General features: G+C 37.3%; 1 protein-coding gene across 1 annotated transcript in view; it reads left to right on the top strand.

The window, feature by feature from the left end:
• mrps9 (mitochondrial ribosomal protein S9) overlaps nucleotides 1-16,498 on the top strand; it is an 83,690-nt gene that overhangs the window by 30,966 nt on the left and 36,226 nt on the right. Inside the window, exon 5 of the mRNA XM_020529735.2 lies at nucleotides 8,771-8,850. Coding sequence (XP_020385324.2) covers nucleotides 8,771-8,850 — 80 coding nt within the window. The remainder of the gene's footprint in view (nucleotides 1-8,770; nucleotides 8,851-16,498) is intronic.

The following is a 16,498-nucleotide window of genomic DNA, read 5'->3' as shown; positions in this document are numbered from 1 at the left end:
AGTTGCTAATGAGAGAGTTGATGCTTTGGTGTTAATTTTCCAAAAATCATCACGTTCTGGAAAGGTTTCATTAAATTGGAAATGTAGCAAATAAAGCCCTCCTGAAGGGGATGAGGCAGGGAAATGTAAACCAATTCGACACGTTAGCCTAGTTGAGATAACAGTGCATAATGGTCGAGGTAATATACTAGCATGGATAGAGGACTGGCTAACTGGTAGATAGAGTTGGGATATTTCGGGGTGTGAGGCTGCATTTTCATGATGGCAATCTAACTAGTGGACTGCCACAGAGGGAGAGGGGGCCACAATTATCTACAATATACGTCATGACTTGGATGGCAGAAGTAAATGTACTATGGCCAAGTTCATGGATGACACAAAAATAGATGGGATAGCAAGTGGTGAGGATGCTGCAAAGAGTTTGAAGAGCAAAAATTTTAAGTAAGTGGGCAAAAACTTGGTAGATGGAATATAATATGGGAAAATATGAGGTTATGCACTTTGGCAGAAAGAATAGTTGAGCTACATATTGTTTAAATGGAAAGATATTACTGAAAGCTATAGCAGAGGGATTTCAAGTGAGTTGATGGCACAGTGGTAATATCACAGAACTAGTAATCTAGAACCATAGGCTAATGTTCTTGGCACATGGATTTGAATCACACCATGGCAGAGGGTGACATTTGAATTCAATAAAAATGTGAACATAAAAGCCAGTCTAATGGTAACAATGCAAAGCCGTTATTAACTGTTTCATTAATGTCCTTTTTAAAGAAGAAACTCTGCCATCCTTTCCTGATCTGGTGTACTTGTGACTCCAGACCCAAGCAATGTGGTTGTCTCTTATCTGCCCTTTGGCAATTAGGGATAGGCAATAAATGCTGGCCTAGCCAGCGATGTCCATATAATAATTAAATTTGTGAGTCCTCATGCATAAGTCACAAAAATTACTAGTGTTCATGTTCAGTGGGTAATAGGGAAGGCAAATGGAATGTTGGCCTTTATTTCAAAGGAAATGAAGTATAAAAATAGGGAAGTTTTGCCAAAACTATGCAAAGCTCTAGTCAGACTACACCTGGAATACTGCAAACAGTTTTGGTTCCATATCTAAGGAAAGACATACTGGCATTGGAGGCAGTCCAGCGAAGCTCCCGTTGAAGACTCACTAATGGAGAGATATTGATCAGTTAAGTAAGTTGGCAAGTGGAGTTTCATGTAGGAAAATGTGAAGTTGTTGAGTTTGGAAGGGAGAATAAAAGAACAGGGTATTACTTCAATGGAGAAAAACTGCAACACCAAGGGCCTTGGGGGTACTTGTGCACAAAACACAGAAGGCTACCACTCAAGTGCAGCAGGTAATCAGGAAAGCTAATGGAATGTTGGTCCTTATTCCAAGGGTTTTGGAGTATAAGAGTAGGGAAGTCTGTATGAGCTGCTGGTCAGACCACATATGAGCAGTTTTGGTCGTTAAGGAAAGATATAATTTCGTTGGAGGCGTTTCAGAGAATGTTCACAACAATGATTCTGGTGTGGAGGGACTGTACTAAAAGCAAAGGCTGAACAGGTTGGAAATCTCCTCATTGGAATTTAGAAGAATCTCCTTGAAACATATAGGGTTCTTAAAAGGCTTGATGGAGTAAATGTTGAGAGGATGTTTCCCCTCATGGGAAAGTTTAAGACCTGAAGACATGATCTCAGAATAAAGGGGCATCAATTTAAGATGAGGAGGAATTTCTTCTCTGAGCATTGAGAGTCTTTGGAACTCTTTGTCACAGGAAGTGTGGGGCAAAGTCCTTGTGTATATTTAAAGGCTGAGATAGATTTTTGATCAGTAGAAGAATCAAGGGTTATGGGGAAAGGGCAGAAAAGTGGATGCGAGTAGTGTCAGATCCTATTGACTGGCAGAGTAGGCCTACTCCTGTTCCTATTTCTTATGGTATCTAGTCTAATTTGATCTATGGTATGGTAGGGCTGTTATGAGAAGTTCTCCATATCTACCAATCAAACTTACTCAAAACTTCTTTCTAGTTTTGAACTTGCATTGGTCTTCAGTTTCGCTACCGTTTGCCCTTTACTCTCAAGTTCATTTAGTCCTCAAGACCGATATTCTGCTCTCTCCACCTTTGTTCTTACAACTTTTCTTCGTTGCTGGCATATTAACTGTTATTGATAATGGTGCTCACTGCTTGGGTACCGTTCTGGTTTGTTTTAAATCTGCATCATCACTAATCTCTTCAAACAAAACACTTAGCACCATCCCTGCCTCTCTCAAAATTTTCAGTCACCTCAAATTTTCAGGCTGTCTTTCTGATACCTTGTACTAAGTGAGCAAAAGATTATCCTTGCTAAATTTTTGGAAGATCCGAAACATTGTTTTTGGTGACTGTAGCAAATTCAAATCGGACATAGTGCCTTTTGCTGAAACTAACAGGGTCTGACCCACATTGTTCACAACGTTGCTGTTGTATTTGACCCCAAGATAAGTTTCCCACCCTTTCTGTGCATCCCTTCCACACATTCATAACGTCACCTGGTGCTGAAGCTCTCATCTGTGCAGCTATTAGGTATGAAATTAATAATTCTGCCCCTCTGGACAAATTTCTCATCCTCTACACTCCTTAAAATTGGATCATTCAAAGCTTTATTGGCTGTGGCCTAACTCGAGCTAACTCCCATTTAGTTGTGACCCTCGTGTTTACTGACCTACATTGGTTCCCAGTTAAGCAAAGCCTCCGTTTCAAAAATCTCATCCTCGTTTTCAAATCCCTCCTTGCCTTCAGTTCTCTCAATCCCTATCTTTGTCATCTCTTCCAGCCACTCAGTGATATCTGCGCACCTGTAATTTTGGCATTTTAGATGTTACCAGTTTTAATTTTTAAATTTTTAATAATTTTTTTAAACCTACTTTCTATTTAACCTTTTCAGAAATGTCATTACACACCTGTGGAGTAGCTGGGACTTGAACCCAGGCCTCTCAGTCCAGGGGTAGGGACGCTACCGCTGCACCACATGGGACCCTGCATTCCCAGTATTACTTGTTGTACTATAAATGGTTTCAGCTTTCAAGGTCCTAACCTCTGAAATTCCCTCTTTAACCTCTTCTTGTTTCTTTCCTCTGTAAGATACTGCTTAGAGCCTCTATGACCAAATTGTGTTCATTTACCTTAATATCACCCTGAGAGTCTTGGCTTCCTATTTTGCTTCATCATAGCCCTTGGGTTTTGTATTTGTCTTGAAGGTGCCTTATAAATAAGATAGAAGCAAAATACTGCAGTTACTGGAAATCTGAATCAAAAACAGAAATTGCTGGAGAAACTCAACCGGCCAGGCAGCATCTGTGGAGAGAAACGAGAGTTAACATTTTTAGTCTGATTATGACTGCTCCAGAAAGTTCTGAGTTTTTCTCCAACAGTTTGCTTTTTCCATGGGTCTTGTCTACACTCTAGCTCCCCATCCCATCTTCCGGTCCCCAATCTGTGGACATTGGTATACTTGTCCCGACGTTGCCAGCACCTATTGTCTGTGAGGAAATGGGAGTGGTAAAGGTCTGTTAATCAAGTAATTGTTGAAGCCAGAATGTGTCGGCAATAGAAGAGGTACTGTTCTTTTTTCAACTTGCATTGAGCTCCATTGGAACAATTTAGGAAGCTGAGGAGTCAGAATGGGACTGTTGCAGAAGGAGAGTTGTTGGTCAACAGAAACTGAGGGTTGTGATCAAGGTTGGAAAGAAGTTCAGCAAAGGGACGATGCACATGGTGATGAATTGCATTAGAAGTGCATGGAATGGCAGAAAATGACTCCATTGAATGCAGAGGCTGGTTGGTGAAAAAGGGCTGCAAATAACTACAGCTCCAATTTTTTGTACAAAAAAAACTTAACGCAATCAATTGTTAGGGGCAAAATTAAGGATCCCCAGTATGAAAATAACCAGGTGGGCACAGCTAATGTGGTTGCAAAATGAGATGAACCTACATGAACTTTTTTTTTTTGGCTCATGAGAATATAAAATCATAATTGGACATTGCAGTCTTCAGTGTGATTTACATAGATTTGTGGGCAGGTATGAAGAGTGACTAGACAGTGGTTCAAATATATGACTCCATGGAAGTCTGAGTTTGCCCCCAGGGGCACCAAAGCTATAATTAGGAGTCGCACAAGGTGTGGGACTGTTTACACTGGAGCATAGACTAAGATAATTTTCAAGGATGTGTAATAACTTCTATTAAGGGTTTTATAGATTACATAGTAAAAGGCTATTGTGCCATTTTAAAGTAAAATCAGCTAAGTATTCAAAGTAGTTCACACAGTTACAGGGAGAGAATAGGGCATTGGGACTAGTTTTTGGATTTTTGTTATGGCTGGTGTGCAGATGTAATAACATCTGCAGCATTCTGATTTCAGAAGGCCTTGGATAAAGCTGCTACCTGTGCTGAAAACACCTGGGTCTTGATTCAAAGATAACAGTGGATAGTATTTAGGGGAGTGATCTTTGGCTTGCGAGCAGTGCACAGTGAATCATCCAGTTGTAAGATAGTTATGGCTGTGAATATGCCTAATTGCCTAATGTTTGTTTTGGAATCTAGTTTGGATAATGAAAGTCCAAAATGCAGTATAAATTGGGCATATTCACAGATGATATTAAACAATCAGATGGACTTGGATAGAGAGAACTAGCATTTTGAAAATTGAAGTATCCTCTTGAGTTTGACTTCTAATTCTGGCTGTTCTGAACCACATGTCTGCTTGCCCTTGACTGAAATCTGAAGTATTAAAAACAGAAAAAGGTGAAATCCTCAGGATGTCTGACAGTATTTACAAAGACCTATCGTCAGAGTTCCAGGTTATTGAATTGAAATGTTGACTGAGTTTCTCCTCGAATGCTGCCAAATCAGCTAAGCTTTTCCGGTTGTCTAAATTGATTTCTAGTATCTGAGGAAGGGTCACCAGGCCTGAAACGTTAATTCTGATTTCTCTTCACAGATGCTGTGGGGCCTGCTGAGCTTTTCCAGCAACTTCTTTTTCTTTTCCCTGATTTACAGCATTCACAGTTCTTTTGGGATTTTTTTTCCTAGTGTCTACATTTTACTTTAATTGAAGCATGCACTGTTGTACTCTGGTCAGCTTAAGGATCGCTGCATTTTATTTAATGTACATGAATGACCTTAACTTGTTTATATAGGATATAGTCTCAAAATTTACAGATTTTATGAAACTCAAACATAGTTTAATAAGCATGAATAGTAATTCTTTAGGAGCACATAGACGAACAGATGAAATGGGCAAATGCAATTAAAGGCAGCTAGTTCTATGGTTTGACCAGGCAAATGCAGGAAGACAAGGTGAACCAAATGGTACGGTCTGCAGTCGAGTCCAGAGTCCAGCTAGCGGAGGTACACAAAGCTTTGAAGTTGACAGGATAAATTGAGAATACTGTTTCAAATGTTTGCTGGATCCTTGGCTTTATAAATGGAGACAAACAGTGAAGAAGCAAGCCTGTTCTGCTAAAGCGTGATAAATAATTTCTTCGTCTGGAGGAAACAGCTCTGAAGAAAGTCACTGGCCCCGAAATGCCAAGTCTACTTTCCCTCTATGGATACTGCCAGATTGGCCATCCTCCCCCAGCAATTTCTGTTTTTGTTTCAGATTCCCGTTTTTGTTTCAGATTCCCAGCATTCACAGTTCTTTGTTTTTCATTCTGTGGTTTTATGTAGTGCCTTCAGCCTACACGTCCTAAGTCACTTCACAGAAGTGTTCTCATATGGAATTTGACAACAGCCTACTTAAGAAACAGAAGCAGGGTGGGCTCTTTGAGTGTATTCTGCCATTCGGTAAGATTAAATCTGTCACTAGCATAATTCCAATATTACTTGATTTTCATCTGAGGTCTCAGCACTGATCCTAGTGTTAATCTTAGTTTTGATCTGCTGACCTGAAAATGAGCCATTGTTCCAATTCTACTCTCTTAGCCATTAAGCAGTTCTCAACGGCCCAAAATGTTGTTCAACAAATTGGACCCTACATCAGATTTGCAGTGCCTCCAACTAATGGCAGTAGAGCACTTAGAATGTCTTAACATGACCATGTTGCAGAGTCAATACACACTTAAAGATGGAAAATTATATCTGACAAATCCATTGCCATTTTCTGAAATTGAAACTAGAAACCTTAAGAGGTAGCCAATGGATGTGGTATATTGGAATTTCAAGCAGTGTTAAATAAAGTGTCACCTAAAGCATGTTACACAAATTGAGAGCTCATGAAGTGCAGAAGTAACACATTGATGCCAGGCAATGACCATCTCAGGAGTGAAAATAAACTGTCTCCTGGTGACAATTAATTAGCTGACCACCATTGAATCCTACACTGTCCATATTGTGGGGGTTACCATTGGCCAGAAATTGAACTGTACCTGCCATATAGATAGTGTGGCTACAAGAACAGGTCAGAAATTGTGAATTCTGCGCAATTACCTCTCCTCTGGACTACCCCCAAACTTGACCAAGTTAGAAGGCACACGTTATGGAATAGAATACTGCCCATTTATCTGAATGGGTACAGTTCCAATAATATTCAAGAATTTCTCCTCCATACAGGACAGAGCAGCCTGTTTGATTGGCACTTCATCAATCAAATTCAACATTTATCCCTTAACTACTGATGGACAGTGGCAACAGTGTGTGTACCGTGTGTGTGCCCTGCAGCAGCTCCCACAGGCTCTTTTGACACCCCTTTCCAAAGCCAAAACCTCTACCACCCAGCTGGGCAAGAGCAGTAGGTACATGAAAACATCACCACTTGGTAGTTTCCCTTTTAATCATGATTTGAAACTGTATTGCTATTCCTTCACTTCTTCTGGGTCAAAATTCTGGAACTCCTTTCCGAACAGCACTTTGGGTGGAGCTACGCTACATGGATTGCAGCAATTCAATAAGGCACCTCACCACTGCCTTTGAGAACAATTGGAAATGGGCAATGAGTGCTGGCCTACCATTGACTCCCATGTTCCACAAATACATTCATTTTCAGAAAAAATTAGTATTTTTCCTGTCAAAAATGTCAAACTGACTACCTATGGTGTCTTTTTCCTGCACAGTGGAGTTAACATTTGCAAACCTCAAAAGCCATTTAGTGAGATCATAGTTGATCTGATGGCAATGTCAAATCTGCATTCCTGCCTACCCTGATAACCTTACACCCCCTTGCCTTAAAAATTCAAAGACTCCACATCACCATCTTTTGAGGAAGAGAGTTGCAAAGCATCACAACCCTCTGTGAAAGAATTTTGCCCTGCCTCTGACTTAATTTTTTAAACAGTAACTCCTAATCCTTGGTTCTTCTATAAGAGGAAACATCCTCTCCTCAGCTGACCCATCAAGGGCCAGTGGGATCTTGTATGTATCATTCCAGTCACCTCTTGCTTTTCTAAATTCTAGCAGATATAAACATAGTCAGTCCAGCCTTTTCTCATTAGACAAACCAGTATGTTTCAGATATTAATTTAGTAAACCTTCTCTGAACTATTTCCAACACATTTACATCCTTCCTTAAATAAAGTGACCTATATTGTGTGCTGTGCTCCAGATGTGGTCTCACCAGTGCCCCTTATAACTGAAACATAACCTCATAACCTGACAATATTCTATTACATTTTCTAATTGCTGTGCTTGCTCACTAACCTTTTGTAATTCATGTACTGGGACATACAGAATCCTCTGCGTCCCCAAGCTCTGCAGTCTCTCACCATTTAGATAATATGCTTCTAGCATATGAACTATGCATTCTTTAAATGCCATATAAAAACATCCTTAGCCATTTAAAAATACCTCTGCAAGGGTAATAATAGACAATGTTCAAGCCTGTTTAATTATTTTCATCATTTCAAAGGGTATGGACCAAGTCATATCTTTTAAATCACTTTTCTTCAGTGCAAGGTTTTCAAATTGATGAAGTGCCAAATATTCTGGCAGCTAATGGGTAAATGGTGTTTACAAATTTGAATACTGAGTGTATTCGTATTGCAACATGTTAAGCGTGCACATACTGTTTGTGCAAATAACTTTTCTTTATTATAGTTTAGTCAAATTATTGAGTATACATAAAGGCCATTTGACCTTATTTGTCCTCCCAATACTTTAGCAAGGCTGCCTTTAATGCTCAGCAGTATTCCAAAGGCTGAAGTTTAACTGTCTTGTCTGGGTAATGTTTTAGGACTATTTATCACTGAATGACATACCATTTAAATGTAATTTCACTACAATCATGTTTTTTTTTTTGGTTAACGTTATGACCAAATTTGTATATAGTACTTCAAGTATGGTCTGGCTGGTGTATTACTGTAGAGGCACTGTGATTTTATGATTTTAATTTAATTGTTGTGCCATTGTGCAAAATCTACTTTGAATCCCAGTTTATTTTCCATGTCTCCATGATAATACAGTTCCATTCATTATGTGTTTCTGAAGTCTTCTGAACTAGATATAATAGTTACAATATTTAATTTTCTATTTGCCTGGTTGCATATCATTCTCAATGCTTCTGCAGGTATTTGGCTACATTTTTGTATTTACTCCAATTGAGAATAAAATTGACATGGTTTCATTTGATATTCATAAGCTTATCGTAAGAGAGTGCAATAAATATTTGTCAGCCTTACCCACCTATTGGCAGTGGGTATAGAAAATGCCAAATACAGATTTGTTTCACTGTTGTCTTTAGCTTACTTTGAAGATTTTATAAATCAAATTACCAATTATTTTTGATGTCTTAACAGCTGTCCAATGGGGAGAAGATGGTCGTCCTTTCAATTATCTTTTCTACACAGGAAAGCAGTCCTACTATTCACTTATACATGTAAGTGTATAATAATTCAAATGGAATGACAGTAAGCGAATATATCTTTAAATTGCTGTTTACACATTTTTTACAAATGTTATCTTACAAAATGAAATAGAATTTGAAAACAGAAGAGCACATGTATGTGCACCCAACTATTGTGCTGGTTCTATTTTAACAAAAAAAAATTCAAAGTGGGTGTCACTGGCTAGGCCAGCATTTATTGCCTATCCCTATTTGCTTAGAGGGCATTTAAGAGGCAATCACATTACTATGGGTTTGGAATTGTATGTAGGCCAGACCAGGTAAGGATAGAAGTTATCTTCCCTAAATGACAGTGAACCAGATGGGCTTTTCTGACAATCAACAGTAGTTGCATGGTCATCGCTAGACTCTTGATTTCAGACTGTTTTTAACATATTGAATTCAAATTCTATATCTGCTGTGATGAGATTTGAACCTAGGTCCCCAGAACATTATCTGAGTTAATCTAGAATTGAATACTCAATTTCTCCCCATCTATAAATTAAAGCTCATTGAAAATTCTGCTTCTCAATATCCTGTCCTGCACTACATGCCATTCATTATAATTTAAAGTTTACGCTCATCAAATCAAATGTCACATTGAAATCTAATGCAAGTGCATACTTTGGTCAGCAAATGTTACAGTTGTGCTGTTTTTATCACTTTATGCTATTGTGATGTCTTGCTCAGCTTCTTTTAACTTTTTTAGATGAATTAAATTTCACTGACTTCTTGTCACAGCTTTGCTTGTTAACTCCACTACAGTACTCTTAACCATTTTCTCATTTCCTCCCGCCCTCCACCATACATCCCCAATGTGGTGTTAGCATAACTAAATGTTAAATGAATTGGAGTAAGTTAATGATGAACTCCTTTGTTTTTAAACAAACTTCAAATCATAGATTTAAGCTATGAAATTAATTTCAGATAATTAAATCTGTTATGTATGTGTAAGTATCAAATTTCAAATGCCTTTGAATGTTAAGACATTGAAACACTGCATGTACTTGAAAAGTGAATTCTATTGAAATTGCAAGTTTCATTGTGTACTGCAGTTCTGGGCTGGATTGAGTGGTTTGGATGAAATCTTTGAACATTGAAAGTAATTTGTGCTTGTTTTGTTGTTGCTGTCCCGCATATTGGCATAAACGCAGTTGCTAAAATTATTTGTATTCAAATTTTTGTTAAATGTCTTCTGGTTTAAATTGTCATCCAATTAACTAAACCATCAAATGGTAACAATATAACAAGGTGACATACGTAGTGAACCATCTTTGAGTCACTGGATTTACTTGAATTGCTTAAGTTAAGTGCACTGTATTATTCATGTGCCTGTTTAAGCCTTGAGATCAGTGTATCTCTCGAAGCTGTGTTATTTGTGTATGTTTGCATTTTTTGCTCATGAAAACTTAAATTTGGTTTAAATACATGAGGTAAATAGAACATGATAGACATTTTAGTCTGTATTTCTTTTTGGGTAGGTGGGGGGATATTAGGTTTGCAAACTGCTTGTAATTATTACTTTTGCTATAGAATCTGCTTGTTTCGTAGTACATTTCCTGTTGGTGAGCTGTGATAAAACCAAGTTGGCTATTGTTTTTCTTACCACACCATTCCCAGTATGTGTTAGCAATGCTTAACATTTAGTTTCATTTAGTTTTTGCCAGGGTTTTTATTTTGAGAAGTTGCATAATTCTTCAGCGGAATTATGCAGTTTGGTCATCGTCTTGTTGTATTTGCCTCTCCCATAGTCCTTTCTGTCTCTTTCTCCCTTCTCCCAGTAAAATTTTAATATTTTACATCTCCACCTGTATGTAAATACAATAGAAGAGGGAATAGAAGCAACTATGATGCATTTATTTAGTTCATTCACATGATATTTGTAAAGCAAAATCTATCGAAATAACATGTAAGTGCATTATAACCCATGAAAAATTGATGAAGTAAACAAATTTTATATACTTCTTTGCTCTTTTGATCGCATGTGTGAATTCCAAACCCAGAATTCTAACACATCCTGGTTCACATCTTTAAACTGTGTACTTTACCTCTGTAAATCTGCAAATAGACTTGCAATAAAAACAAAACATCTACACCTTGTAGCTTTCTTAAAATAAATCTTTTGTGTTTTGTATCACAAATTAAATATACCTTCTGCTCCTTAATCAAAATATCAAATTTTGCCCCATCTCATATGGTACTATTTTTATTATCAAACAGAAATATAATGAAAATCTATAGAGATCTAAAATTTAGAAAAGATGTACTAAGTGAATTTCTCTTGATTTGAAATTCTTCGCATTCTAAACTGAGAGCAAACTCTTTGATTGAATTATCACTTCACATTTCACCCAAGATGACACATGACTAATACACTTTCCGAAACTCTGATTAGACAACTGGCAATGTTAGGAACAGGAGGAGGTCATTTAATTCCTTGAGCCTGTTCCATCATTCGGTAAGGCCATGAATAATCAGTGACCTATCTCCATAAATCTGCCTTTGTCCTACGTTCCTTTTTAATATCTTTGATTAACAAATATCTACCAATCTCAGATATAAAATTAACAATTGACCTAGTATCAAATGGCAGGAAGTGATTCAATCTACTGTTACCCTTTCCATTCAAAAGTATTTCTTAACCACTCCTAGAAGACCTAGCTCTAGTTTTAGGCTATGCCCTTGTCCTAAATTCCCAACCAGCAGCAAACAATTATTTCTATAAATCTGTCAGATAGTGATATGTCCCTGCTGAATAATGTCATAACTCCGTCTTATAAATTCTAGGGAAAAAGCTGGGGTTGAGTAACCTCTCCTAATAATTTATTTAATTTTACCCAAATAATATCAGACTGTATGTGGCAATCCCACCAAGACCGGTGTGCCGTTCCTAAGCTGTGCTCAGAATTCCTCTCAGAACCTAACTTTCGTTTGATTATACCCATGCATAGTTGCAGTATATGAACATACAGTAGAGTTAGATTACTTGGCTCCTTGAGCCTGCTCTGCCATTCACTAAGATCATGGCTGATCTGTTTGTGATTTTGTGCTACACATTAAGGATTACCCCTGATAATATTTGCATCTATTTTACGCAAGTTTCTATCTACCTCAGCCTTAAAAATATTCAATGAACCCAGCCCCACTTGAGGCAGTGTTCCAAAGTTGCACAACACTCAAAAAGATAAACTTTGCATCATTTCTATCCTTAAAGGGGCAACTCCTAATTTTAAAAGGGCCCTTAGTTCTGAATTCTTTCATAACATCCTTTTAATTTTATGTTAAGTTCCTTTCATAACAAAAGGTAGCATACTCCATCTGCCAGATTTTTGTGCTTTCACACAATCTATTTTCTTTTTATTCATTCATTCAGGGAGGTGTGGGCTTCGCTGGCTGCGCAAGCCTTCATTGTCCAGCCTTCATTGCCCTTCAGAACATAGTAGTAAGCTGCTGCTTTGAACCTCTTCAGTCTTTTTGCTGTAGGTATACCTACAGTACTACTGGGGAGAGAGTTCCAGAATTTTGACCCTGCAAAAGTGTATGAATGTCAAAATAGTCTCGAGTCAGGATGGCAAGTGATTTGGTGGGTGGTATTCCCATTTATATGCTGCCCGTGTTCTTCTAGATTTTAATACCAACAGGTTTGGAAAGTACTAAGGAGTCTTGGTAAATTCCTGCAGTGCATCTTGTAGATGATGCACAACAGCAGCATGTGCTAGTGGTGGAGGGACTAAATCGCATCCCATCCTCAAACAATCATGTGACTGCTTTACCCTGAAAGGTTGGGTTGTTGAAACTGCAGTCATTCATGCAAGTGTGGAATATTCCATGACAATATTGCCTTGGAGAATGTGCTTTGGGACTCAGGAGGTGAGTTAATCACTGCAGGATTCCCAGGCTTTGACCTGCTCTTGCAACCACTGTTAATAAAGGTAGTCTAGTTCAACTTCTGGTCAATTAGTAACCCATGTTGATAGAATGTTGATAGAAGGGGATCAGGTAGTTGTAATGCCGATGAATGTTAAGAGACAATTCTTTCGTTGAAGATGGTCACTGCCTGACATTTGTGTGGCATAAGTGATGCTTGTCATTTGTCAGCCCAAGCCTCGATTATTATCTTGCTGCATATCTGCTATCAATCACCTGGTGTCTTCTTCATAACGTACTTCCCTACCTGGTGTCACTGCAAATTCAGTCTCTATGCTTTTATCATTATCTCTATAGCCGCAGACCCATTTGATTTAAATTGCAGCTCTGCTTTTTGAAGAATTTTTGCTTGAGGTTCCCTTGACACCTTTTCATAAATGGTATTCCATGACTCTCTTGTCTGCATGTCCTCTAAAAAGCAAATGGTGGGATTAAATGTCCAAAAGGTCTACAAGTAATTGAAAATTTTGACGCATTGCTATGGCAATGTCCTCTAAATTCAAAAAAATGCTTCGGAATATTATAGTTAGGGCATCTGTACTGTTTTCACTAGTTCCCTTTACCTAGGGGATCAACAATGTATAGTTGAAAAAGTCATACTTTGGCTAGTATGTGTGCTGTCTTTCAGATCTCTTTCCTGTCTATATTTTGTGTTAAGGTTCTCTTGCTGTCACCTTTTTGCTCTGCTTTTTGTGTCACTCACTTTCTTCTTTTATGTCTCTTGCTCCCTTGCATGCTCTTTCTCTTACATATTTTCTTTTGCTCACTTCCTAATATTTATAAGTTGCCAATGAATAGGTAAACAAACCTGTTTATCCAAGGTTATGTTATGTAGAGTTTAACATTGATCCAGTGTAAGGATGATGTTTATAACAACTTTAATTATATATCCTGTCTTCCAATCTGAGAGATTCTTCCAAAAGTCATCTATGCATTTTGATGTAGAATGTGGAAATCCTTCCTTTAAATTATCAGACTATAACCTGTTGTTATCTATTTTGATGTATGTTTAACATTTTGAAATATCACATCCATAATTTCTAATTGTCCAATTGCTAGCAGGAGTTGGTAAGGGCTAACATGTATTGTACATACTAAAATGTTGAGTTTATTAGCTGGATGTACTTGGTTGCATTTGATTTTGCATATATTTGCACTTTTAGTTCCATTTCCCATGCTTATACTTGCCAAGAAACAGAACAGAAGCATTGCACCACTTTAAGCCAGAGCTGTTGCACAGCTTTAATCTGGTAGAAATTGCATACATTCTGAAATAATTAAAATATCAAGATTTGCATAGCCTTTGATTCAATGCAAATAATTTTAATGTATTTGAATGCAAAAATAAATTGAGTTTTATAGGAGCAATGTGGTGTCATAAAGAATGTGGTAAAACATAGGATTTGGCCAACAAAATAGCCATTTTCCAATGGTTAATGAAGATACTGTAGCTAGAACTTTGAAAATCACCAAAAACTCAATTTTCTAAAATGCATCTCTTTATAAATTTTTGTCTAAAATTGAATTCAAATCCTTATTGTGAAATGCTTAGAAATAGTTGCTGGGATATTATGACATGGTTATATTACATCTAATGGGTAACAAACTCGAAAGACAGAGGAGGTACCTGCTTCCTTTGAGACTAATATCCTGTCTCCAAAAGTATTTTATTTCACCGTGTTAATGTATGCATCCTAATGGACTACAAAAGTAATCCTGCAATTTAGAAAAAGATAAAGGAGCTCTAAAGCATGGAAAGTAGTTGGCAATGTATAAATTCCATTTGGCATGCAGGTTTATTTAGAGAATGGAGCTATGCTATCTGGATGCCGGTGTTGAAATTATTCTGTATTAATTTAGCTTTACATGTACACATTCTTGCCAATGCTTTCTCATTTCCAGATGTTAACCAGTTGGCTAAGGGCTACATTATTTTCAATATAATAGACTATATTACAATTCTTCTGCTTTTGAGCAGTGAGAATTGCAGAGGAAAAAGACAGAATAATCCTGGTATATTGCCTCTGCAAAACATTCTTGCATAAAAATTAACAGGCAAAAATACTGTAACAGTGTTAAACAGCTCTATTGTGCAGTTATTTTCTTTACATGTATTTAATGAATATCACTGCATAGAAAACAAAAAAGCAGTCCATACTTGGGTAAAATCCATTTAGCACTGAGTTAAATATCTGTTTGGTCTCGTGATACTTACATTTCTTACAATAGTTACTCATCTGCTAAATCAGAGCTGTTTTATGCTGAGTTCCGTACAGCAAAGCTGATTTTTGGGTGTTTTTTTTTTACCTTAACCAATAATGATTATAACCCATCCTTAGATTTTATTTTAAAATGTTTTACTGAGGGTTAAGAGCTGTGATTTAGGTCCTTGTTGGAACACATTAATAAGATTAGTTTAAGTTCATTGATGGTTATGATCTGCAGTGTTACATTGGATGATGACTGTCAAATCCCATTTAACACATTAATATTCAATATCTTACAGAACACTGTCTGTAGAATGTATTAAAACACAGGTTTTAAACCTTTAGGCACAGTAGGAATTCACTTTGGGTCTTCTGCAGTTTCTGAGAAGAGCTACAAGACAAAATCTCAGCTTGTCAGGCGCATTAATTTCTTGAAACCCTTTCACTCTTCATTGACCTTGGGCAAATGAGCTTATTGCCCTAGCTGAAATGAAATGAATGATAAATGCAGAAAGTGCCTTTGCTGAGTAATGGGACTGCAGTGAGGCTTCTCTAGAGTTTTATTCCTCTACAGCCTGAGGCAGCTCAAGGCCCCCTGCTGTTCATTTAAATAGGTATGTCAAATCTGCCTTGAAATGCTGCCTGTTTGATCTGTGGTAATATTTGTGAAGGTTCCATATGGACTTGAACCCCTGCAGTGGCAAGAAATAATGTACAACGCTTCATAGTGCAGACACAAATTTTCAAGAGGATGCAAAACCACATTTTAGTTGTCAGAAAGGATGATATAGCTGAGATGTGGCACTGTCAACTTCTCACATGGTTGGGCAGATCACAGTGCAAGTCTCAAATTAAGCTCAACGTTCCATTCAGTCAAAGTTTAAACTTTCAAACTGTACGCTAGATTATCTATGTTATCTGCACTCTTTGTATTTTGGATTATTTTTTAAACCATGTTTTCATACATAAGTAGTCTGTACAAAATAGACTGTCCAAATTTATGTGAAAAGGTGAGTTTTAACAGGGTTGTTGGGACTTCAAACCCCCTACGGTATATTCCCTCCCTTCTCCATAATCATTGGGTTGAGTAAAAGTGGAACAGCAAAGCCATTACTAATTAATCACTAATTATTTCACTGCAAAGTGTATATAACCATTATGACATCAGATTCATATAGTTATGTTACTTTTTTAAAAAAAGACAGCTGGTTCCAAAAGATTATAATTGTCCATTATGAAATAAATGGTAACTTAAGTAGCTACATACCATATCTTGTTTACAATATTTGATTTATTACTTGGCAAGGAGGCTATTAAATGACATTGCTGTGAATGAATATCTTCAATTTATGGTGATTCGATCTCCTTTTAAAGTATCATAATGGAATGTTTTGTATTTAATTACCCGAGTAACCTTGGCTTATTTTTAATTCACCATAGCATTGACTTACCAAAAATAATCACTGATATTTTATGCTACTAATTATTTGTGAAGCATTTTGAAATAT

The sequence above is a fragment of the Rhincodon typus genome, chromosome 6 (assembly GCF_021869965.1).
Source record: "Rhincodon typus isolate 14 chromosome 6, sRhiTyp1.1, whole genome shotgun sequence".
Lineage (NCBI taxonomy): Eukaryota > Metazoa > Chordata > Chondrichthyes > Orectolobiformes > Rhincodontidae > Rhincodon > Rhincodon typus.
The sequence above is the reverse complement of the archived record's forward strand: the minus strand, read 5'-3'. Positions and strand labels throughout refer to the sequence as shown.